At 49.3% G+C, this 23,444-nt stretch overlaps 2 protein-coding genes across 4 annotated transcripts in view; one reads left to right on the forward strand and one right to left on the reverse strand.

Moving 5' to 3' along the window:
- The window catches only part of Znfx1 (zinc finger NFX1-type containing 1), a 32,627-nt gene extending 28,489 nt beyond the window's left edge, over positions 1–4,138 (forward strand). For all 3 annotated transcript variants that reach the window (XM_057780385.1, XM_057780384.1, XM_057780386.1), the window contains one exon: positions 778–4,138. In XM_057780385.1, the coding sequence (XP_057636368.1) occupies positions 778–3,219 (2,442 nt within the window). In that variant the 3' untranslated portion in view covers positions 3,220–4,138. The remainder of the gene's footprint in view (positions 1–777) is intronic.
- Positions 4,139–5,040: 902 nt separating this feature from the next.
- On the reverse strand, positions 5,041–22,778 carry Ddx27 (DEAD-box helicase 27). The gene is made up of 21 exons (XM_057781557.1): positions 22,613–22,778; positions 21,311–21,457; positions 19,644–19,703; positions 19,272–19,431; positions 18,744–18,787; positions 18,550–18,636; positions 17,063–17,168; positions 14,713–14,886; positions 13,378–13,528; positions 12,051–12,150; positions 11,806–11,947; positions 11,424–11,577; positions 10,746–10,827; positions 10,477–10,654; positions 7,905–8,011; positions 7,717–7,819; positions 6,416–6,510; positions 6,216–6,339; positions 5,947–6,034; positions 5,474–5,545; positions 5,041–5,363 (listed from the first exon to the last, which is right to left on the reverse strand). The coding sequence occupies exons 1-21, from the start codon at positions 22,703–22,705 to the stop codon at positions 5,345–5,347; spliced, it is 2,286 nt and encodes a 761-aa protein (XP_057637540.1). The 5' UTR covers positions 22,706–22,778; the 3' UTR covers positions 5,041–5,344.
- Between the last annotated feature and the right edge of the window lie 666 nt (positions 22,779–23,444).

A 23,444-nucleotide genomic window follows, 5' to 3' on the forward strand; every position in this document is an offset into this window, starting at 1 on the left:
AGGACCCAAGTTCAGTTCCCAGCACCCATACTGGGGACCTCACAATACCAGTCCCAGGTATCCAACACTGATCATCTCTTGGCTTCTCTGCATCTTCTGGTCTTCATGGGCATCCACACTCAGTGTACATACCCACATATGGACATACACATGCACCCACTCCCTCATACCCACACACAAATAAAAAGAAAAATAGAATCTGAGTTGGGCGGTAGTGGTGCACATTTTTAATTCCAGCACTCAGGCAGATCTCTGAGTTCAAGACCAGCCTAGTCTACAGAGCTAGTTTTAAGACAGCCAGAGCTGTTACACAGAGAAACCCTGTCTCAATAAACAAAAGAGAGAGAGCGTGCTCTGCAGGTGTTCTGTGTGGTAAGAACAGTGGCTCCTGCCTGTCCCCAGCTGTGCTGAGGAGGGGCCTTGCGGCAGTCGGCACATGAGCACTCAGAGCATCAGCTCCTTCCTCATCACCGCTGCTGCCTGTTGCCTTCACCATGGCAGGTGATCAGATACTTGGGAAACTAAGACAGGCTTTCTCATTCTCCAGCTCCGTGCCCTGGCAACTGACTTCAGAAGTAAAGGTTGTAAGGTAGAGGGTGCAGAAAGCAGTCTCTTCTGAGGGCCAGCGGTCAGTGTCCTTGAGACGCGTGCCAAGAGCTGGGGTGTAGCTCAGAGTACAACACCCGCTTAGCTTGTGTGAGGCCCTGAGTTCAGTTCCAGTGCTGAAGGGAAGGGGAGGCACCACAAGGATGCTCTGACGTGTCGCCTTCTTCTCAGGGGGTCTCCTCCAACCTTTACTTTGTGGAGCACTGCTTTCCTGAGCAGGAGATCCAAGAAGGCAAAAGCCACCAGAACCAACACGAGGCACACTTTGTGGTGGAGCTGTGCCAGTACTTCCTATGCCAGGAGTATCGCCCCTCCCAGATCACCATCCTCACCACCTACACTGGGCAGCTCTTCTGCTTGCGCAAACTCATGCCTGCCAAGACATTTGCTGGCATCAAGGTCCATGTGGTGGACAAGTACCAAGGGGAAGAGAATGACATCATCCTCCTCTCACTAGTGCGGAGCAACCAAGAGGGCAAGGTGGGCTTCCTCCAGATCCCAAACCGCATCTGTGTAGCCTTGTCCCGGGCCAAGAAGGGGATGTACTGCATTGGGAACATGCAGATGCTCGCCAAGGTGCCCTTGTGGAGCAAGATTATCCATACCCTTCGAGAGAACAACCAAATAGGCCCATCCCTCCGCCTCTGTTGCCAGAATCACCCTGACACCCACACCCTTGTATCCAAAGCTTCTGATTTCCAAAAAGTGCCAGAAGGAGGCTGCAGCCTGCCCTGTGAGTTCCGGTTGGCCTGCGGGCATGTGTGCACACGTGCCTGCCACCCATATGACTCCTCCCACAAGGAGTTCCAGTGCATGAAGCCATGCCAGAAAGTCATCTGCCCCGATGGGCACCGGTGCCCCCTTGTTTGCTTCCAGGAGTGTCAGTCTTGTCAGGTAAAAGTGCCCAAAATCATTGTTCGGTGTGGTCACAAACAGATGGTCCCTTGTTCAGTACCAGAGTCAGATTATTGTTGCCAGGAGCCTTGCCCCAAGGTCCTAAGATGTGGTCACAGATGCAGCCACCTGTGTGGTGAGGATTGTGTGCGGCTATGTCCAGAAAAGGTCACTGTGAAACTTAAGTGTGGGCACAGCCAACAGGTGAAGTGTGGCGATGTGGAATGTATAAAGTACGGTCTGCCAATCAAGTGCACCACCAGGTGTGGCACCGTCCTAGACTGTGGCCACCCTTGCCCAGGCTCCTGTCACAGCTGCTTTGAAGGGCGCTTCCATGAGCGCTGTCAGCAGCCCTGCAAGCGCCTGCTCATCTGCTCACACAAGTGCCAGGAGCCCTGCACTGGTGAGTGCCCACCTTGCCAGCGGACATGTCAGAACCGCTGTGTCCATAGCCAGTGCAAGAAGAAGTGTGGGGAGCTGTGCAGCCCCTGTGTGGAGCCCTGTGTCTGGCGCTGTCAGCACTACCAGTGCACCAGACTCTGCTCAGAGCCCTGCGACCGGCCCCCATGCTATGTGCCTTGTACAAAGATGCTGGCTTGCGGCCACCCTTGTATTGGTCTCTGTGGGGAGCCTTGTCCCAAGAAGTGCCGTGTCTGCCAACTGGATGAGGTCACCCAAATCTTTTTTGGCTTTGAGGATGAGCCCGATGCCCGCTTTGTGCAACTGGAAGACTGCAACCACATCTTCGAGGTGCAGGCCCTGGACCGCTACATGAATGAACAGAAGGATGATGAAGTCGCCATCAGGCTGAAGGTCTGCCCCATCTGCCAGGTACCCATCCGCAAAAATCTGAGGTATGGAAAAAGCATCAAACAGCGGCTGGAAGAGATAGAAATTGTCAAGGAAAAGATCCAGGGCTCTGCAGGGGAGATTGCAGCCAGCCAGGAACAACTTAAGGCCCTGCTGGAGAGCAAGACTCTGTTCCGCCAGCTGCAACCTGAAATTTTCCTGATGCTCCAAGAGAAGCTGGCCCAGAAAAACCTGTCAGTGAAGGACCTGGGCTTTGTGGAAAATTCCATCAGCTTCTACGACCACTTGGCCAATCTGGAGGGGTCCCTGGAAAAGGTGTATTACTTAGAACGTCAGAAAGTGAGGACTCGACTCGAACAGGTCTATGAGTGGCTGGCCAGGAAGCGCCTGAGCTTCAGCAGCCAGGAATTGAGCGACCTCCAGAGTGAAATCCAGAGGCTCACTTATCTTGTGACCCTCCTGATACGCTGTAAGATGGCAGAGGAGAAGGTGAAAGGCAGCATAGCAGAAGAGGTCTCCAAGATCCGGAATATTCTGGAAAAAACATGTAAGTTCACCCAGGAAGACGAACAGCTTGTGCAGAAAAAGATGGATGCTCTGAAAAGCACACTTCCCTGCTCTTGCCTGGGCATCTCAGAGGAAGAGCGGGTGCAGATTGTAACGGCCTTGGGTGTTTCTCGTGGCCACTGGTTCAAGTGCCCCAATGGCCACATCTATGTGATCACTGAGTGTGGGGGAGCCATGCAGAGGAGCACCTGTCCTGAGTGCAAGGAGGTGATTGGCGGTGAAAATCATACTCTGGTGAGGAGCAACCAGCTGGCCCCTGAGATGGATGGAGCCCAGTACCCTGCCTGGTCAGACACAGCCAACAACCTGATGAACTTTGAGGAGATCCGCAGGATGATGTAGAAGATGGCACCCCAATGCCTTTTGCCCTGCAACCTCAGAGCCAGGGTTGGCTCCCCTGCAGAGGAACCAGTTTGTTAGTATCCTTCACTCTTCGCACTTGTTTAAGGATCCACTTTTAGGGCTTGCCCACGTGATTCTAGATGAACCCCTGCGCTAGAATAAGCACTTTACCTCCAGCTCTAAGCAGAGCCCACAGTTCTCACCTCCTCTGCTGCAGCAAGCAGGACTCCTGGGAACATCTGGCCTCACCTGAGGCTGTTAGGGTAACTGGGTCTTGGCATGGTCAGCCCTTCTGCGTGCTCCCAGGGTGCGCTGCTTCTCATGGCCAAGCCTTAACTTGCAGACTAATTTCCATTGTTGTAACAGCAGCCCAGAGCTTTAGGAACGACTTACCCAAGGAGCACAAGAATTCTGGCATCCTACTCCCTGGGCTCCCGCCCTTCTGGAGATGGAGGCCTGTGACCCACTCAACTCCCTTGACCCAGTTACATAGTTTCCATCCCTGGTGGGGTCCCTGGAGGTGGGGCTTCCACAGTAGGCATAGGCTGAGTGGCCCCTGCACCCTCCTGAAACTGGCACTCAAATAGCGAGGGTGGTATGTGTGTCTCTTGGCCTCTGTAGGAGAGGTTTGGTGGTGGTGCTATTTGCACACTCAAGTGTCAGCAGCACCTCCTGTGAGTCTTTGTCCCAGCACCCTCCCTTGCAGCCTTTGCCTGGGCAGGGTTAGCATGCCAGCAGCTTCTGCAGGCTCCGGTCCCAGGCCTGCATCTGCACCTCTGTCCAGTGTTCCTTAGAACAAATTTAGCCATCTCAGGTCCTTTCTAATATTGATCACAAAAGCCCCTTTCGTAAATATGTTTCCTTTTTTTTGTCTTTACTATGCACTTTATCCTATAATGCCAATTAATAAAATCAATGATTGAAAAAAAAATCAGTGGACTCTTATCTGTGATTGGTTTTTACTCTACTGGTAACTGACGAACCTAGGGCTTCAGCTGTGTTTCACCACCACCCCAGTGGCTTGTCTATCTTCCTAACTTTCAGTAACAACTTGGGTGGCCGTAGAATTGTGGGTAGGATACTATGGTGAAGCATGCGTCACTTCTTGTAGTGAGGGTCATTTAGCTGGTGGTAAGACATTCTATGTCTATGGTAAGACATTCTTCAGCATATAGCAGATGTCTCATGAGTTCACTCAGTCTACACACCAGTAGATATTCCTAATAGAGTTCTGCACTTTACTGTTTAGAACACATTGATTTATTGTTTATGGTTGGGTGGTCTGCGTGTTGGAAGGAGATGATGTTTTTTTTTCTATTGTGGGTCCCCAGGATGGAGATCAGGTCATCAGTCTTGCCTTTACTGGCTAAGCCTTCTCACCTGTCCCCTGCACCTGGATTTTAACATGGGGCTCTTTCTGCCAAAGGCATAGTCTGGTCTGAACCACAGCCCAGCACCAGACCAGGTGAGCCTTTATTTGTGTGTGTGTGTGTGTTTTGTTTTTCAAGACAAGACAGGATTTCTCTGTGTAGCTTTGGAGCCTGTCGTAGAACTCGCTCTGTAAACCAGGCTTGCCTCGAACTCAGAGATCCGCCTGCCTCTGCCTCCCGAGTACTGGGATTAAAGGTGTGTGCCGCCACCACCACCCAGTGTAAGCCTTGATTTTCTAAACCCTACATTGGCAAGTATGCATGGGCTCAGGGTATGTGCAGCCGGAGAACTGGTCGTTTCCAAACTGAGGGAAGGGAGTTCGAACTCAAAATTACTTCTTGCATTTGAAATGTCAGGAAAGTTAATCAGAAAGGGATCCACAGCCAGGCATGGCAGTGTATACCTTTAATCCAAGTATAAGGCCTGAATAGTAGGTTTCAAGCTAGCCTGGGCTATACACAGTTGAGACACTCTCAAAATTTAAAAAAGGAGACAGGACAAAACACTAGGAAACAGATCCTAGATAGATAGAAATTCAGCCAACATCTTTAAAACACCAAATACACAAATAGCTTGTTCAAGAGATTTTGTTGTTGTTATTGTTTTACAAATGGAAAAAAACAGACCAAGACAAGATGACTTCCCACAGGGAAGGGATATAAAATTGTCCCACCAATTTCTTCATGCCACTGGGTTACTTCTTTCTCTTATACCTATAAAGAAAAACAACAAAATTAAAGCCAGAAGGGAGGAGTAGTTCTGCGTTTGCTTGCTTCTCCAGCCCCATGGGTATGGACCTCTGCCCTCCACAATGCAACATTACCTGGACTTAGATTTGAAGTTCCCTCTTCTCTGGCGAGACAGACCCAACTGTTTCCTCTCTTCAAAAGAAGGGCTGTAAGAGATGAAATGTGGGATGAGCAGACTGGAGCATGTGAGTGACGTCACCCATCTCAGCTTCACAGAAAGGGCAGCATAGGTGGGATGGGTGCAGCCATATGAGTTTCAGTGCCTCGGAGTCAGGTCCCATGGGCTTCTACAAAACAATACACATTTCTGGAAGCCAGCCACCAGTTTAAGATCAGCAGGAAGAGGCCTTCCTTACCCAGCCTAGACTGAGATCATCTAGATCAGGGAACTCACAAGGAATACCTCTTCTGCTCCTGCGCCCTGGGGGCAGAGAAGCACCCTACTCACGGCATTATAAAGCTCTAGCTAGGAGAGCTGGAAGTGGGCAAGGATGCAGCCACCTCAGTTTGTTGCATACCAAGGGCTAAGGAACACTTAAAACCCTACCCAGCTCGATACTGTTTCAAGGCTTTCTTGCTCGTGTTGGTGAGTTCTTCATCAAACACAGACTTCTTCTGCTGCTTTTGCTTCTTGGCTGCACAGAGAAAATGGGTTTGGAAGCTGTTAAGTCCCTTGAAGCTCTAGGTGAGGATTCCAAAGCCAGTGAAAGGCCGTATACACCAATAGATCCCACTTTCTCCAAAGCTTGGCCACCACCATATCCCCACCGACGACTCCTGCCATGATGAGGATGTCAGGTAGAATGAGTCTCTTACCAGGACCTGCTGCAGGCTCTTCCTCAGGCATTGCCCGTGCTCGCTTGGTTCTGCGGTTCCTCTTGGCCAGCCGCTCTGCAAACATCTGTGCCTTGAGGATTTCAAACTGGGACCTCTCCTCTGGCTGGGGGCAGAGTGAGGGATGAGCACAGAACAGACCAGTGCTGCATGGTACCTAACTCCAGAGGGAGGCCACTCACCGTCATCTCCCCCTTTTTCTTGGCATCCTTCATAAACTTCTTTCTTTTCTTCTTTCCTCTTAAGGCCAAGTCAAACTCCTGCAGAGCCTTGGCAACTGGAGTGAGGACAGAGTGTTGGGTTTCATTATGTCCTTAAAGCTTAAGATGAAAACTAACTAGGGAGACTGCACCCGTGTAGAAAAGTGAGGACAGAGTGCTGGGTTTCATTATGTCCTTAAAGCTTAAGATGAAAACTAACTAGGGAGACCGACACCCGTGTAGAAAAGTGTCTACCAGTTAAGAATCATGGCACAGGAAGAGGGGCTGGTGAGTTAATGGTTGCTGAGAGGGGAAGTCTGATTCCTCAGTGGTGCAGCCAGCCACTGGCAAGTTGCCCCAGTTCCAAGGGAATAGCCCCCATCCATGCTCTAGCCAGTGACCTAATTAAATGCAGCAGCCACAAAAAGCAGACCTCAAAGCAGGAGGGAACAGTAGAGGAGGGTATGATCCAAATATATACAATGAAACTGTGACAGAATAAATATGAATTTAAAAGAATATAGACCTGAATTTAATACCTAAAACCAACTTTTTTTTTTTTTAAACTGGCTTTTTGACAAAGGGTCTATGTAGCCCTCGCCTGCCTGGAACTCACTATGTAAACTCAAACTCACAGAGATCCATCCACAAGTAGATTAAAGGTAAACCCAGGCACCTAGAACCCATTTAAAAAAAAAAATGTGGGGCCGGGCAGTGGTGGCGCACACCTTTAATCCCAGCACTCGGGAGGCAGAGGCAGGCAGATCTCTGTGAGTTCGAGGCCAGTCTGGTCTACAAGACCTAGTTCCAGGACAGGCACCAAAGCTACAGAGAAACCCTGTCTCGAGAAAACCAAAACCAAAACAAAACAAATAAAACAAAAACAAAAAAGAATAAAATTGGAAGAACTTTCACTGTCCTTTAGCAGGGAAAAGTCACGTTATAATCTACTCAGATGATAAAGAAGCCTGCTGCCATTTTAATTTTAAAAGCTGTGAGGCGTTCTAGAGACTCAGCCTCAGGTCCTTAGGTTTTTTTTTTTTTTTTTTTTTTAAAGATTTATTTATTATGTATACAACTTTCTGCCTCCATTTATACCCACACGCCAGAGGAGGGTGCCAGATCTCTTTACAGATGGTTTGGAGCCACCATGTGGTTGCTGGGAATTGAACTCAGGACCTCTGGAGGAGCAGACAGTGCTCTTAACCACTGAGCCATCTCTCCAGCCCCAGGTCCTTAGGTTTGCATGGCGAGCAATTCCCCCACCAACATTCAGCACTCACTCTTCTCCTTCTTCCTCTCTTCTTTGGTCTGGAACCAGCTCCTCTCAGGCTCCTGGTCTGCCGTCTCCTTTCCCTTCTCCAAGAGCCGCTTTGCTGTGTCTATCTGTGGGGTGGGCATGAGGACACTGTGGCAGAGCTGCAGCAGCCACTGCTGTAGCAGAGGTAGGGAGACGGCCACCCAGTCTCACCTGGGCCTCTGAATGCTGCATTTCTTTTTCCTCTGCCTCCAGCTGCAGCACCGCATACACATCCTTCTCCATTTTCTCAATCTTGTCCCGGAATTTGAGGATAACATCTTACAAGAATTGAATAAAGAATAAAACTGAGAAGCTAGAGCCGGGCGGTGGTGGCGCACGCCTTTAATCCCAGCATTCGGGAGGCAGAGGCAGGCGGATCTCTGTGAGTTCGAGACCAGCCTGGTCTACAAGAGCTAGTTCCGGGACAGGCTCCAAAACCACAGAGAAACCCTGTCTCGAAAAACCAAAAAAAAAAAAACTGAGAAGCTAGGCGGTGGTGGCACACGACTTTAACCCCAGCACTCGGGAGTCAGAAGCAGGCGGATCTCTGTGGGTTCAAGGCCAGCCTTGTCTACATAGCTAGTTCCAGGACAGGCACCAAAGCTACAGAGAAACCCTGTCTCGAGAAAACCAAAACCAAAACAAATAAAACAAAAACAAAAAAGAATAAAACTGAGGGCGATTACTTGGCAGCTTGTGAGTATAATACAGACGCCTACTTACTGACACAGAACTTCCTGAATACCTCCCACTAAGAACAAGGCCATGTGATGCTGGCCTGTATCCCAGGTTACTCAGGAAGCAGAGAGACCTGCTTAGGCCCAGGAGTCTGGACCAGACGAGCCCAACAGAACCAGAACTCATCTCAAAAGTTAACAAGGGCTGGGGAGATGCCACACGAGGGTGAAGACACGAGTTCAGATCTCCAGAACCCATATAAAGTGAGGTACAAAAACACACATCTGTGATCCCAATTGCTCCTACAGGCAGATGGGAAGTAAAATCAGAGTCGCCAGATCCTAAAGGCCAACTAGTTTGACATGTACAGGAGACCTGTCTTACATAAGGTAGAAAGTGAAGCCAAGACCGCAGGTTGTCCACTGACTCTAGGAATGCACCACGACACACACATGTGCCCCCTACACACACCCCCACACACACACGTCATCCACCCACAAACACAAAGATTAAAACTACAACAAAAGCCACCCTGTAACCACCCCCATGGCTTCCTGTTCCTCTTCGAATGAACTGCCAGTGTTTCAGAATGGCCCCACCTACTGGAGCTCACTGTGTCCTGGTTCCCTGACTTCCCTTCCTTCACTCACACACCAAGTTTATTCCTGCCCAGAGCTGTTGCTTAGTCAGGGAGCCAATCCTCAGAGGGCTGGCTCATGGCCACCTTACTTTGTCAGCCTGGACTTAGCTCAGAGCCAGCTGCTCAGAGGCCTTTGCTAAGCAGTCGTTTTGTTTTTTTTTTTTTTTTTTTTAAATATTTATTTATTTATTATGAATACAATATTCTGTCTGTGTGTATGCTTGCAGGCCAGAAGAGGGCACCAGACCTCTTTACAGATGGTTGTGAGCCACCATGTGGTTGCCGGGAATTGAACTCAGGACCTTTGGAAGAGCAGGCAATGCTCTTAACCACTGAGCCATCTCTCCAGCCCTAAGCAGTCGTTTTTTAAGAGAGCATTATGTAGTTGAGACTGGCCTCTTAATTGCTGTGTGGCTGAGAATAGCTTTGAACTCCTCATCTTCTGCCTACAGCTCCCAAGCACTGGGAGTATGGGCATCACTCCACACCCTGCTCTGAGTAGTGTTTCTAAACAGGCCCCTCTCCTCCCGTCACCCTCAGCCACACTGATTATCAACTCACTGACTCTCACACCAGCTGTTCCGTTCCCTGCTCAATTCCTGGCTACTGGGACAGCAGCACTAAAACTGAGCACACAGCAGGAGCTATTTCCTGACTGACAACCTAAAATGAAATGGGAAAAAAGGGGGCTGGAGGAGCACTGACTGGTCTTCAAGGACCTGAGCTGGTTTCCACACCCACAAGTGGCTCACAATCATCTGTAACTGCAGTTCTCTCTGGCCTCCTAGAACATCATATACATGTGTTACCTAGACATACATGCAAGCAAAAAACCCATACACATAAAATAAAAACAAAATCTCAAAGTAAATTAAAAGGAAACTAGAAAAAAAAGGCATCTATAAATAGAGGAGACACTGAAGGCCCTGCCCCAATACGGACATGGATGAGCTCCTGGATTACAGATTTCATTATTCTTACTGATTCCAACAAGCGGACTCAAGTTTGCAGCATCACTACAGGTAAGCCAAAGTCAGGCATGGTGGCACACATCACTAATCCTAGCACCCAGGAGACGGAGGCAGGTGGATCTCTGTGAGTTTGAGGTCAGCATGGTCTACAAAGTGATTTCCAGGACAGCCAGAGCTGTTATACAGAGAAACTCTACCTCAAAAACCAAAACAAACAAAAAGGAGTGAGTACCAACCTCACCTTCCCGCCTACCAACAGGAAAGGGGCGTTGATGACACAGAGGCCTCTCTTAACTTCTAAGGAAGTTCTGATGAGTTGGACCCTACATTTACCATCTATAATCATTCCCTGGCACACACACTGACACCCAAGGTGTGGAGGAGGCCTGTCCAGAAGACTCAGGAGGTGTCGACTGCAGAGCTCTTGGGTAGCCCAGCACCTTGTGCTCCTAACCTTGGGGGATGAGCCGTGCCTTCACTGGAGCCTTGGCAGCCTTCACAATCTCCTTCAGCATCTTCCGTTCCTCTTCTCCCACCAGGGAGACAGAGCGTCCAGCCCTGCCAGCACGTGCAGTTCGCCCCACCCGGTGCACATAGTGTTTGACAGTGTTGGGCATGGTGAAGTTGATCACCTGGACATCAGAGCAAACATCAGTGAGGTGTGGTGGGCAGGCCAGCAAGGCAGGACTCCTACCAACGGTAAGCAGCAGAAATTGCACTCACTGTTTTCACACCTTCGATGTCAAGCCCACGGGCGGCAACGTCTGTGGCCACCAGGATGTCAATCTGTTCATCCTTAAAGCGCCTAGAAAGAGCACAGAGATATTCAATAAGCTACCTGAGCCCAATACCATGAGATGGCTCAGCAGGTTAAGGTACCTGCTTCTAAGCCTAAGGACCCAGATGGTGGAAGGCGAGAACTGACTCCTGCAAGTAATCCTGACACTATGGCACACACCCAAGCACAAATAAATAAAAAGAAATACAATAAAAAAGTTGGAGCTCTGCGGTGGTGGCACACACCTTTAATCCCAGCACTCGGGAGGGAGAGGCAGGTGGAGCTCCAGGTTTGAGGCCAGCCTGGTCTACATAGTGAGTTCTAGGACAGTCAGAGCTACACAAAGAAACACTGTTTTGAAAAGCCAAAATAAATAAATAAATAAAATAAAATTATCATTAAATCCTCATAGAGTCCAAGCAGCAGTGTGTGGCTCATCATATATTTTAATTTATGGTGCAAATGGAACAAGGAAAAGAAGCTGGGAATGTAACACTGGGTCTTGAGCAAGACTTCTAACAGGCATTGTGCTGTTTGTGCTCCCTGTCACAATCCCCAGGGTCCAATTCCCTTGATAACAAGCTCCCCAGGCCTTCCCAAGAGAGCAGCACCCTGAGTGTTACCGGAGGGCCTCCAGTCGCTGTGTCTGTGACAAGTTGCCGTGGAGCTCGCCCACCTGCAGCCCCAACAGCCCCAGAAGAATGTGCATGCGGTGGGCCTGCTTCTTAGTCTGGGTGAAGAGCATCACGTGGTCGGTGAACGTTCTCATCAGTAGAGCTGAAGGGAGAAGAGTGAGCCAGCACTGGGCAGACTGCACAAGCCAAGACAAAGACAGAGACGCCAACTCTCAAGTGTGGTCAACATCATGGAGTGGGGGAAATGGGAGGCAGCAGGCTGGGTGACAGGCAATGCTGCTGTCTGAGCTCAGGAGAATGGATGGAGGTGGCTGAAGGACAAAGAGAAGTGCAGATGGCCACCCTGTTCAGTCCTACCCTGAGCCTTTACCTGCCACAATGGCTTCCCGATCCCCTTCCCTGTTAGGCCGGATCCGTATGAACTCTTGCCGAAGAAAGGGAGCTACGTCTGTGTTGCTGTTCACAAATATCCGCACAGGGTTCTTTAAGGAGACCGAAGCCAGATCTTTCACCTGCCAAGTACAGGGTCAGAGCTGCACAGATCGGAGAGGTGGGAGAACAAGGGAAGAGGGTTTGCCCAGCTGGGATCCTCTGCATGCCACTAGGCACACCCACCTCATCTGTCATGGTGGCTGAGAAGAGCATAGTCTGGCGATGGTGGGAACACATTCGAATGATCTCCTTCATCTGCTCCTCAAAATATTCATCCAGCATTCTGGAAGAGGGGACAGAGGGGCTGAAGAGCAGCTCTTCTGTCAAGAATGAGGGTCACGGCATCACATAGGCCAAGGACTCATGTTTACCCTGTCATCGCTGCTACCTCCACCCTCCTATTCTGCAAGTTACTGAGATCATGATCACTTATTCCAAATGTCCCAGCATATACTACTGATTAACCTGCTCCTATATAACCAAAGTGTCAAACATGTGAGTGTTTGGGCAAGACCGAATCTCTTTCACTGTTCCCAAAATACTTCTGTGTTGCAGTTGGTGATCACACATCTTTGGTCTCCATCCAGAATATCCCCAGCCTTGCTCTCTGCATTTGTCTGGTTGTGTCCCAGTGACTCGACTGATAAGCCATCCTAGGGACAAGACTGCTGGGTAAGAACTTAGAGGAGCTTGAAGCAGGTTAAGGAGATAGTGCTTTGTGAAGAGCCCCACGGTGGGTGCTAAGGATTTCCCAATGGGTGTACCACAGATGTGAAACACACAGAATTGAACAGCTGGGAAGACCGGACTGCCTTCGGCTGAGCTGAGGAGAGGCACATGTAAGGCGTGGCTCAGTTCTTCCAAGATTCACAGTGAGGGTGAACCATCCGCCCAATTGACCTCCATCACTGGTCCAACTGTGACATGTAGGAGTCAGCAAGCAAAGGAGCAAGAGAGAAGCTGGAGGTGTGGAGGGCGGACACATGGAGGAGCGGCCCTGGCGATGGCCTGTGGAAGCTATGCTGGCTTGCTTGCATTGCTCCCTGTAGTGTCCTGCGTGGATGCCATCCTTATTCCCAGGCACAGACAAGAAAAAGATTTGTTCCAAGAGTCTCAGTCCCATTCTCCAACACTGGGAAGTGGTAGAGCTCACATTACTTAACCTTTTTATGAGACAAGGTCTCACTCTGTGTCCAGGCTGATCTGGAACTTACTGTGTATTCTGAGCTTAGCTCAAACTTTCTGCCTCAGCATCCCAAGTGCTGGGATTAAAGGCATGCAGCACTATTCCTGAAAGACCTCTCCTACCTCTTAAGCAGCTGACTCCAGAGAGGGGAAAAAGGAGGAAGGGGTGGGGAGATAGCACACATGCATACGCATGGAAACCTGACCTAAACAGGACAGAGATCCAGTGTGGACGGTTAAATGGTGTTACATGCCGGTGACCAAGAGCCTTAGAGTACCACAGGGTGACAGTGCAGGACCCCCAGGCCCTGCACCTCAGGCCCACCTGTCAGCCTCATCCAGGATGAGCACCTCAATGCTGCTCAGGTGAAAGGAAGGGCAGTTGTGAAGGTGGTCGATGAGCCGGCCAGGTGTGGCAATGAGGATGTCTGGTGCTGCCCGGAGAGCAGCTTCCTGAGACTTCACATCCAGGCCACCTGCAGAGAGCAGACCACAGTGGACGGCCTGGTCAGTCAGTCATCAGTGTCATCTGCTGGGGCTCACGCCAAATGTACAGCACACACAGGGAATAAGACAGTCTGAGACTAGATAACACTGGGACCTCACCAAGGAACATCCTCCCAAATCACTATTATTCACAATAAGGTTCAGTAACAAGAAAAAGTCTAAAGTCTCGTCATTCTTTTTTTTTTCTTTCCTGGTTTGAGACAGAGTCTCACCCTGTAGCCCAGGCTGGCAATGACTCTACCTCATCATCCCAAGTACGAGAATTACCATATTTTATGGAAAATAATACTGTCTGTGTGTTAGGAATGGATCCCAGAGACTGGTAGAAACTACACAAGCCCTCTACCGAGGACCTCTATCCCCAATGCTGAATTTTATTTCTCAAGGTTAAGTCTTCTTTGGGTTTGTGGACACGGTCTTACTGTGCAGCTGTCTGGGGAATTCCCTCTGTAGACCAGGCTGGCCTCCAACTCACAGAGATCTACCTGCCTTTCCCTCCTGAGTGCTGGGATTAAAGGTGTGCACCACACACCAGGCTTTTTCAAAGGTCTGTTTCACTGTATTATACGCATGAGTCTTTTGCCTGTATGTGTTATGTGTACCATATGCATGCCTGGTGCTGATGCCCTCAGAGGTCAGAAGAAAATGTCAGATCCCTTGGAACTTAAGTTACAGATAGCTGTGAGTTACCACGTGGAGGCAGAGAACTGAAACTCAGTGTTCTGAACCACCAGACCAACTCTACAGTTCAGTGACGCAGTATCATGCGAAAGGCCCTAGACTCTGTCCCCAACTCCACAAACTATAGAGTCTAAGTCCTGCTGAGTGTGGTGGCTCATACCTGGAATCTCACTAGTAGCAGGAAAGTTAGGCAGGAGGGCTGCTATGTTTGAGGCCAACCTGAGCTACACAGTTTTAAGCCAATCTGAGCTATAGAATGAAACCTTACCTCAAAAATATAAAACAAAACAAAACAAAAAGAGTTAAATCTTAATGAAATGTCTTCCCCTGCCTCTATCCACTATGAAAATACGTCAACTGATTTTTAGGTGGATCCAATCAACAAAAGGGTCTTTTCCTGACACTGGGGGTGGGGTGAAACACACCTTATTCTCCATGCATCACATTGTGTTTCGCAGTGGCCCTCACTTACCCACAGCCAGGCAGGTAGTGATGCTGCAGAACTGGGCCAGCTGCTTGGTGACGGAGTGTACCTGGATGCCCAACTCTCTGGTAGGGACCAGCACCAGCACTCGAGTGACCGCAGCCTGGCGGGGCTTGTAGATCAGACGCTCCAAGACAGGCAATGCAAAGGCTGCAGTTTTGCCTAGAGGGAGGAGAGCAGAGAGCAGGTTCAGCACCTTCCATGCTTTGGTTCCACCTAAATACAGAAACCCGCATCTCTGCCTACGGGAACATGCCTTATGCATGCAAGTGTTTTCCTGATGCCAAACAGTATCAAGAGAAGGACATGAAGATTAACTGGGGGGGCTGGAGAGATGGCTCAGTGGTTAAGAGCACCGCCTGCTCATCTCAAGGTTTTGAGTTCAATTCCCAGCAACCACATGGTGGCTTACAACCATCTGTAATGAGATCTGGTGCCCTCTTCTGGCCTGCAGGCATGCATGTAGACAGAATACTGTAATACAATAAATAAATCTAATAAATCTTTAAAAAAAAAAAAAAAAAAGATTAACTGGGCTGGAGAGGTGGCTCAGCTGTTACCAGGCTAGTTGCTCTCCAAAGGACCCACTGTCATCCTGCCCCCATCCCAACACCAATGGATGCCAGAAACAAGGCTCAACGTTCTGAGAGACTTAGATATTTATTATTTTAGAGATTTGTTTATCTACATGTATGTATATACCTGTGAATGCATGCCACATGTGTGCCTACAGAGACCAAACAGGGGCACGAAATCCTCTGGAATTGGAATTAGAGACAGCTATAAACTGCCATGTGGGGGTTGAGAATTGAACCTGGTCCCCTAGAAGAATAGCCCCTGTTCTTAACCACTAAGTTCGCTCACCAACCCCAACACTTACCTGTTTATACATTTTATATGTGTATGAGAATTTTGCCTGTATGTATGTGCCTGGTACCATGGAGGCCAGTAGAGATCAGGTGTCTGATTCCCTGGCACTGTAGTCATAGGTGGTTGTTAAGCTGCCAAATGGGTACTGGGAACCAAACTTTGGTTGTCTGCAAAAGTAGCCAGTGCTTTTCAATTCTGAGTCACCTCCCCAGTCCCAAAATTCAACATTCTACAGCATGAGCATAGGAAGACAAACTGGCATCCCATAGCTATAAAGGCTGTGAAGGTCTCCAGTTGAAGGGCTGGCTTCATGGTTAAAAGTGAATGTTGCTCTTCTAGAGGAGGAGCACAGTTCCCAGGAACCAAGCCAGCAGCTCCCAACTGCTGCTAAGTCTGGCTTCAGGGGACCTGTCATTCTCTTCTGGATTCTGGGGGCACCTGCACCCACATGAACACATACCTACAGACATACACATAATTTAAAATAAAATAAATTTTTCCTTTTTTTTTTTTTGAGACAGGGTATCTCTGTGTAACAGCTCTGGCTGTCCTGGAATTTGCTTTGTGGACCAGGCTGGGCTCCAAATCAGAGATCCACCTGCCTCTGCCTTCCAAAGGTTGGAATTAAAGACGTGCTCCACCACACCAGCTAAAAATAAAATAATTTTAACAACAAAAGTCTCCAGGCAGAAGCCAGGCAGTGGTGGCGCACGCCTTTAATCCCAGCACTTGGGAGGCAGAAGCAGGTGAATATTTGTGAGTTCAAAGCCAGCCTGGTCTACAAGACAGCTAGAGCTGTTAAACAGAGAAACCCTGTCTTGAAACCACCCCCCACCAACAAAAAAATCACCAGGCAGTGGTGGGACAGCCAGGTGGGCAGTGAGGGCGGTCTACAGAGTTCTAGGATGGCCAGAACTGTTACACAGAAAAATCCTGTGTCGTCCCCCTGCCAAAAAACACTCCACCAAATCACCAATTGAGTACAGATTTCTACGGATTTTTTTCTGTTTTTTGTTTGTTTGTTTGTTTGTTTTTGTTTTTCGGAACAGGCTTTCCCTGTGTAGCTGCCCTCAAACTCAGAGATCCTCCTACCTCTGCCTCCCGAGTGATGGGACTGAAGAGGTGCACCCCCACCACACCAGCCAGATTTTTTTCTTCTTAAGATAGTCTTTCTATGTAGCCCACCACATTTGGCTTTATAAACTTTTTCTATAGTGCAAAAAGGCAAGCAGAGGGAGATGGCTCAGTGGTTAGGACTTGCTACTCTTGGGTTGGGTTCCCAGCATCCACATAACGGTTTACAGTCTACTACTCCAGTTACAGGGCATACAACACCCTCTTCTGGCCTGCACAAGCCTGCACACAAAGTACATATGCATACATGCAAGCAAAACACTCATGTTTAAAATAAAATGAATCTTTAAAAAGCCAAGTGTGTTCTGGCCTCCTGCCCCGCCTACCCTGTCACCTGTCCCGGTGGCCGCACAGGCACAGATGTCTTTTCCCAGAAGACCCACAGGGATGCACGCCTTCTGGATCGGGGTCGGCTGCTTGAAGCCCATGGCTGTAATCGCCTGAGGAGAAAAGTTAGTCAGACAGGGTAGGTGGAAAGGGAGGGAGTCATAGCAAACAGCAAGGGACACAACTTCCTGGGTACCTTCCCTCCAGAGCCTAAGGCACCAGCTGCACCCAGGACAGCAGGAGAAAGAAAAGCCTTGCTTTGGGAAGCAACAAAAAGAAACAGACCAAAATCAAACACCCATTCTATAGAGACTAATAAAAGCAGTCGTATAGGAGCTGGAGACAAGCAGGAAGAAATGCAAGTCACTGATTCACTGACCCCAATGGGGTGACTAAACACCCCAAAAGACTTCTGGAGGAAGAGTCTTCCAAACAGAGGGAACAGGAAGTACAAAAAAGAAGAGTGCTACAACTGTCCTCAAAAAGGATCAGAAGAGCCGGGCGGTGGTGGCGCACGCCTTTAATCCCAGCACTTGGGAGGCAGAGGCAGGCGGATCTCTGTGAGTTCGAGACCAGCCTGGTCTACAGAGCTAGTTCCAGGACAGGCTCCAAAACCACAGAGAAACCCTGTCTCGAAAAACCAAAAAAAAAAAAAAAAAAAAAATTTATAAAAAAAAAAAAAAATTTATAAAAAAAAAGGATCAGAAGAGAAACAAGTCTGTACGTCAGCATGAGGACCTGGGCTTTTATCCCAAGTGAAAGGCCCTAAGAGCTGGCGGAATCTGCGCCAGAGGGCTCTCTGCAGCGGAGCCAAGTCAAAGAGGAATACGAGGACCATACATGGGGACTACTGCAAGAATCAACCCATAATTATCAGTTGGTTGTGCATCCCAGTCCTTGGGAGATGAAGGCAGGAGGATCAGGAGTTCAAAGCCCACCTTGGCTACACAGTAAGTTCATAGCAAGCCTGGACTATGAAACCCTGTCCAAAATGAATGGGCATCTAAAATGTATGCTCAGCAGTTAAGAGTACTTGCTGCTCTTGAGAAGATCTGAAGTTGGTTGCCAGCACCTACGGCAGCTCACAATCACTTGTAACTCCAGCTTCAGGGATTCCAATGAACCTCTTTACTTCCACAGGCACCAGCACACACACATGCAGATATTTCACATGAGCACATCATGCACACAGAGAGAATTAAATCAATCAAAAAAGAACCAACCCGCCGGGCGGTGGTGGCGCACGCCTTTAATCCCAGCACTTGGGAGGCAGGGGCAGGTGGATCTCTGTGAGTTCGAGTCCAGCCTGGTCTACAAGAGCTAGTTCCAGGACAGACTCCAAAACCACAGAGAAACCCTGTCTCGAAAAACCAAAAAAAACAAACAAACAAACAAAAAAAAAAACCAAAACCACAGAGAAACCCTGTCTCGAAAAACCAAAAAAAAAAAAAAAAAAAAAAAAAAAGAACCAACCCCCATTGCCAAAGCTACTACCTTCAGGAGGGGCCGGGACAGATTCATGTCCTGGAAGGTGAGGCTTTTGTCATACTCAGATGCATCTTCAAAGAATCCTCCTGCTTCCTGCACCAGATCAGACAGCAGAAGAGAACTTAGCAAAGCCACCCAAGCCTGCGTGTCCTTTCAGGCTGGGAAAGCGAACTGCCCAATGGCCTCACACCCAGGCTTACCTGGCCCTTCTTCTTCTTCTTCTTCTCCTTCACTTTGAGTGTGTCTGCGGGAAAAACACAGCAGTGAGCATGGCCCTTGGTAACCTACCCCTGCCTCTTCTTCCTATGGCCTCAGTGCTGTCCACGGACGTCTGGGAAGGCTGATCTCCCATCCTCCTTTCACAGATAAGGACACCATGTGGTCACATAGCAAAACTACTCCATTATAACAGACAAGACCCTAGCCTGGTCAGTACAGTGCAGACAGCAGTAGGCTCTCAACAAAAGGCTGACACGTTAGTGAGTTCTACCAAAATGCTCATTGACCCCCAATACATGGCTGGACCTAGTGCACCTGAGTCACCCCAAGCAGGTGAGTTGTAGAACAGGCACTGCACAGAGCTGAGGATAAGGAAAGAAGCAGCTGCCTGCAAAGGATAAGCACCGGACAGTGTCAAGTGAAGAGAGAACCAACGGTGGGGCATCTGGCACTGTGGGGAGACGATACAGCTCCCACAGAGCCATGGGGCATGCTCGACATCAGCCTACCTGCTTTGGTGAGGACCTCCTCATCCCCAGAGGAGTAGTCGGTCTCAGAGTCTTCGTCCTTGGAGTCTGCCTCATTCCCTCCCAGATCCTCCTGCCCCTTCGGGTCACTGCTCGCCCTGCCTTCTTTCTCCTCCACCTTCCCAGACCTGGCTTCCTTTTCCTGGGGAAAAATAAAGTAGAGGTGACTACTTCACAGAAAATTCAGAATCTAAGAGAAGCCATACTGAGTTCAATAGCCAGGACAGGCTGTGCGGCTGGGCAACGAAGAGTAATAAACACCCAGACTGTCCCTGCCACCCACCACTCTCAGTGAGGCCAAAGACACAGCCCAGAGCTCATCGACCACCACCAGCAGCCAGATTTCACTCTCACCTCTGCTTTCCTTTTCTTCCGCACTTTCTCAATCTTCTCGTCTAGGGTGGTGGCTGCCCTCTGCAGATGAAATCAAGACAGGAAAAGGAAAACATGTATGTAGAAGGACACCGACGAGTATGTCACAGGGCCAGGCCTCAAATGTCTGCCGGGCGGTGGTGGCGCGCGCCTTTAATCCCAACACTTAGAAAGCAGAGGCAGGGGGATCTCTGTGAGTTTGAGGCCAGCCTGGTCTACAGGACGAGTTCCAAGACAGTCAGGGCTACACAGAGAAACCTTGTCTCGAAAAACTAAAAAGGGTTGTCTGATTGTCCAAGCTAGGTATGCATGGTGGCTCACATCTGTAATCTATCACATCTGGATACCAAAGCAAGAGGTCATGAAGTCAAAGCCAGCCTTGGCTACATAGTAAGTTTCAGGCCAATCTGGCTTATAGAGTGTCACCCTACTAGACAATCCTAAGGCTTATCTAATTTTGGAAAACTTAATATGCACACTATTGATAACTAAAAGAGGAGGTTTGATCCAAACACAGTACATGAACATTAAATTTAAAAAAGGCATCAGATACTTTATTGAAAAATGAAAAGGCGTATGCCTTTCATTCCAGCACTCAGGAGGCAGAGGCAGGAGGATCTCCATGAGTTTAAGACCAGCCTGGCCTACAAAGTGAGTTCCATAACAACCAAGGCTACACAGAGAATCCTTGCCTTGAAAAATCAAAATAAATAAATAATTGCTTAATAAGGAAAAAAAGCTAGATTACTAAGAACCAATACAAACACATTTTTTAAAGACTATTTTAGAGGCTGGAGAGATAGCTCAGCAGTTAAGATCACTTGCTACTCAAATTATAGGGCTTGAATTCCATTTCCAACAACCATATTGGGCAGCCCACTCCAGCTCTAAGGGATCCAGCTCCCTGTTCTAGCCTCCGTGGGAACCCATATACACACAAAAATAAAATCAATCCTAGTGTTAGAGATAGTTCAGCTCAGTAAAGAATACTGCTGCCCTTCTGGAGGACCGGGGTTCTATTCCCAGCACCCACAGGGCAGCTCACAAATATATAACTTCAGTTCTAGTCTAGGGGATCTGACACCCTTTCTAGACTCGATGGGCACTGCATGCATGGAGTGCGCTTACATACAAACTTCAACCTCTTGTGCTAAGATTACAGCATGTATGGGCATTTAATAAATACAGGAAAAATAAGCTCAGTTATTTATTGAAGCAGGTGTGGCAAACAATAGCCATAGAGCATGTGGAGGTCAACAAACAACCAGTGGAACTCAGTTCTCCCCTTCTGCCACGTGGGTTCCAGGGATCAGAGTTAGGTCAGCAGGTTAAAGTGCCCTCACCCTGTCATCAAACAGAGTAAGCTATCTCTGATATTCTAAATGCCACCTGGAGACAAACTAATATATTTCTGATGATTAACTACAATAAGACCACTTACTTTACAGTGTTCTCCACTATTGGCAATTCATGAGAACTGTGGGGTACTTGGAGCCTCCTCTCCCTACCCCATCAAACCTACACAACCCATTTTCAAAGGGTTCCAAAAGCTGCTGAAGATAAAATAAAGGTAAAAGGCTGTGAGATAAAGGTCTGTCCTCATACCCATTTACTGTCCACCACCCAAAACGCATCTCCGTCAGTCTCACCTTCTTCTTGAGCTGGCTCATGACATCAGCCAGGGCCCAGCTGCCGTCATACATGCCCTCCTTCTCAGTGAAAATGAAGTCAGGGTTGAAATCAGCACTACGGCTCTTCTGAAGGGCTTTCTGCTTGCGGCCCAGCACAATGGGCCCCTGCAAAGAGGAGAGGGGAAAGTAACAGGCTGAGACGGAGGAACAGACCAGGAAGAGGGAAGGGAGGAGGCCTACCAGGAGAAACCCACAGCTGAGAGCCCAGATCAGCAGGGAGAGCCTGCCTAGCTTGTATGAGGCCCTGGGTTCAAATCAACAGGCAGGATAAAAAAGCAACATAAGGCAACCATGGGCAGACTATAAGGAAGTGTCCAGGTTACAACTGTCCTGGGAGGTTTTTAACACACCTGTCGGTGGACAGTCAGTAGTCTAGCCTAGCCTAACTGGTGCTCTAGGTTCCACGGAGAGAAGCGTCTGTAGAAATGAGGTGGACAGCTCCTGAGGAATGACACTCGGTGTGCATTAACCCTTGGCCTGCCAACAGTGTCCGTACCCACCCCACCCCCACAAACACACACTGCACCTGCAGGTGCATATATACCTTCAAGCATGAACACACACACCGGGAGGGGGGCATGCAGAATGGACTGTCGTGAAGAGGGCTTGTGCGTCCAATGGCAGAAAGGACAGAGCCTGACCTACTCTGAAAGTCACGGGAGGAAGCAGCTGCAGGGTTGGGAGGAAGGGGCAGGTCCAACGGGACCGCGTCATGGGAAGCCCACTCTGCTGCCAGGTGAGGTGAGGACTAGAAGGGGACATTGACCGAACTGCAAACGAAGAGAGGGCTGCAGGTGGCCAGGTGTGACTCGGCACAGAGAATAGTGTGGATGGTCGGAGGGCAAACGGTCAAAAACGACCTCACCGCTCCATCGTGCGAGGCAGCGGAGCCTTAGAGTGTTGCTTTCTCGGAAGTCGACCGCAGAGGCCGTGGGCCATCCGAAGGGCCATGTCAGGCAGGCAGACGACAGCGTGAGGCACATCGTTTTGTTTTCTTTTCTCGCCACTAGTCAAGACTACATTCCCCACCGCCCAATGCTACGACTGCCGCCTGGGAGGCTGGATGGACAGATGGGAACACAACGTCCCCGAATGGGCAGGAAGCAAGACTGACTTCGGGGGCGGAGGTCGCCTCTGCACAGCCTGGGTCAAACAGCCTGCCTGGGGACACCTTAGCACGCTGAGGACGGCCTGGCGCCCGCAGCTCCCTCCCAGCCGCTCCCGGCTCCCTCCCCCGCCAATCCGTCCGCCGGCTCCCACCTCCTCCTCGTCGTCCCCGGAGTCCGACTCGGGCTCCACCGGCACCTCGTCATCTTCGCCGATGGTCCCGATGAATCCGAGCTCGGCCAGCATGCTGAGAAAGCAGCCACTTCCGGAAGCGAGTGCAGTCCTCCGACCGCACCGGCCTTTTCGGCGCTCGCCTTACCGTCACGCGCATGCACTTTACGTCACTTCCGTTCTAAGGAAGCTTTCACAGAACGCCGTCGCCGCTTGGGGGCGTGGTTTCGAATGATAAATTTAAATAGGTGGGGCTCTTTTAAATTAGAATACTACACAGTCAAATTTCGGGAAGAAATGAAGCCTGAGAGTGTGTGCAAGGCTGAGGGAAAAATTAGAAGTATGCGTACATTTGGGACCAAAATAATAACAACAAGAAATGGTGGCAAAGGCCTCCGGATGCCTCGGAATGGTAAAGGCGTTTGCCACGCGATGCTGAGGACCTGAGTTCAATCTCTGATACCTACAATGTGGAAGAAGAGCGAGTCCACAGAGTTGTCCTCAAAACTATACACCCTGTCCAAGAGAACACGCCCCTCTACACGCACAATAATAGTAATGAACGGGGCTGGAGACCTAGAGGGCTGGTTCGGAAGTTAAGAACCCTGGCTACTCTTGCAAAGGACGCTAGTTCGACGGCTAGTACTCACATGGTGACTCACAGCCATCTGTAATCCCAAATCTAATGCCCTCTTCTGGCCTCCGTGGACGCTAAATGCACCTAAATGCACCTGGTACACAGGCATGCAGACAAAAATACCCGTACATAAAAATGTACATAATAGATAATATTTTTTTTACTTTTTTTTTTTTT

Source organism: Chionomys nivalis, chromosome 9 (assembly GCF_950005125.1).
Source record: "Chionomys nivalis chromosome 9, mChiNiv1.1, whole genome shotgun sequence".
Classification (NCBI taxonomy): Eukaryota; Metazoa; Chordata; class Mammalia; order Rodentia; family Cricetidae; genus Chionomys; species Chionomys nivalis.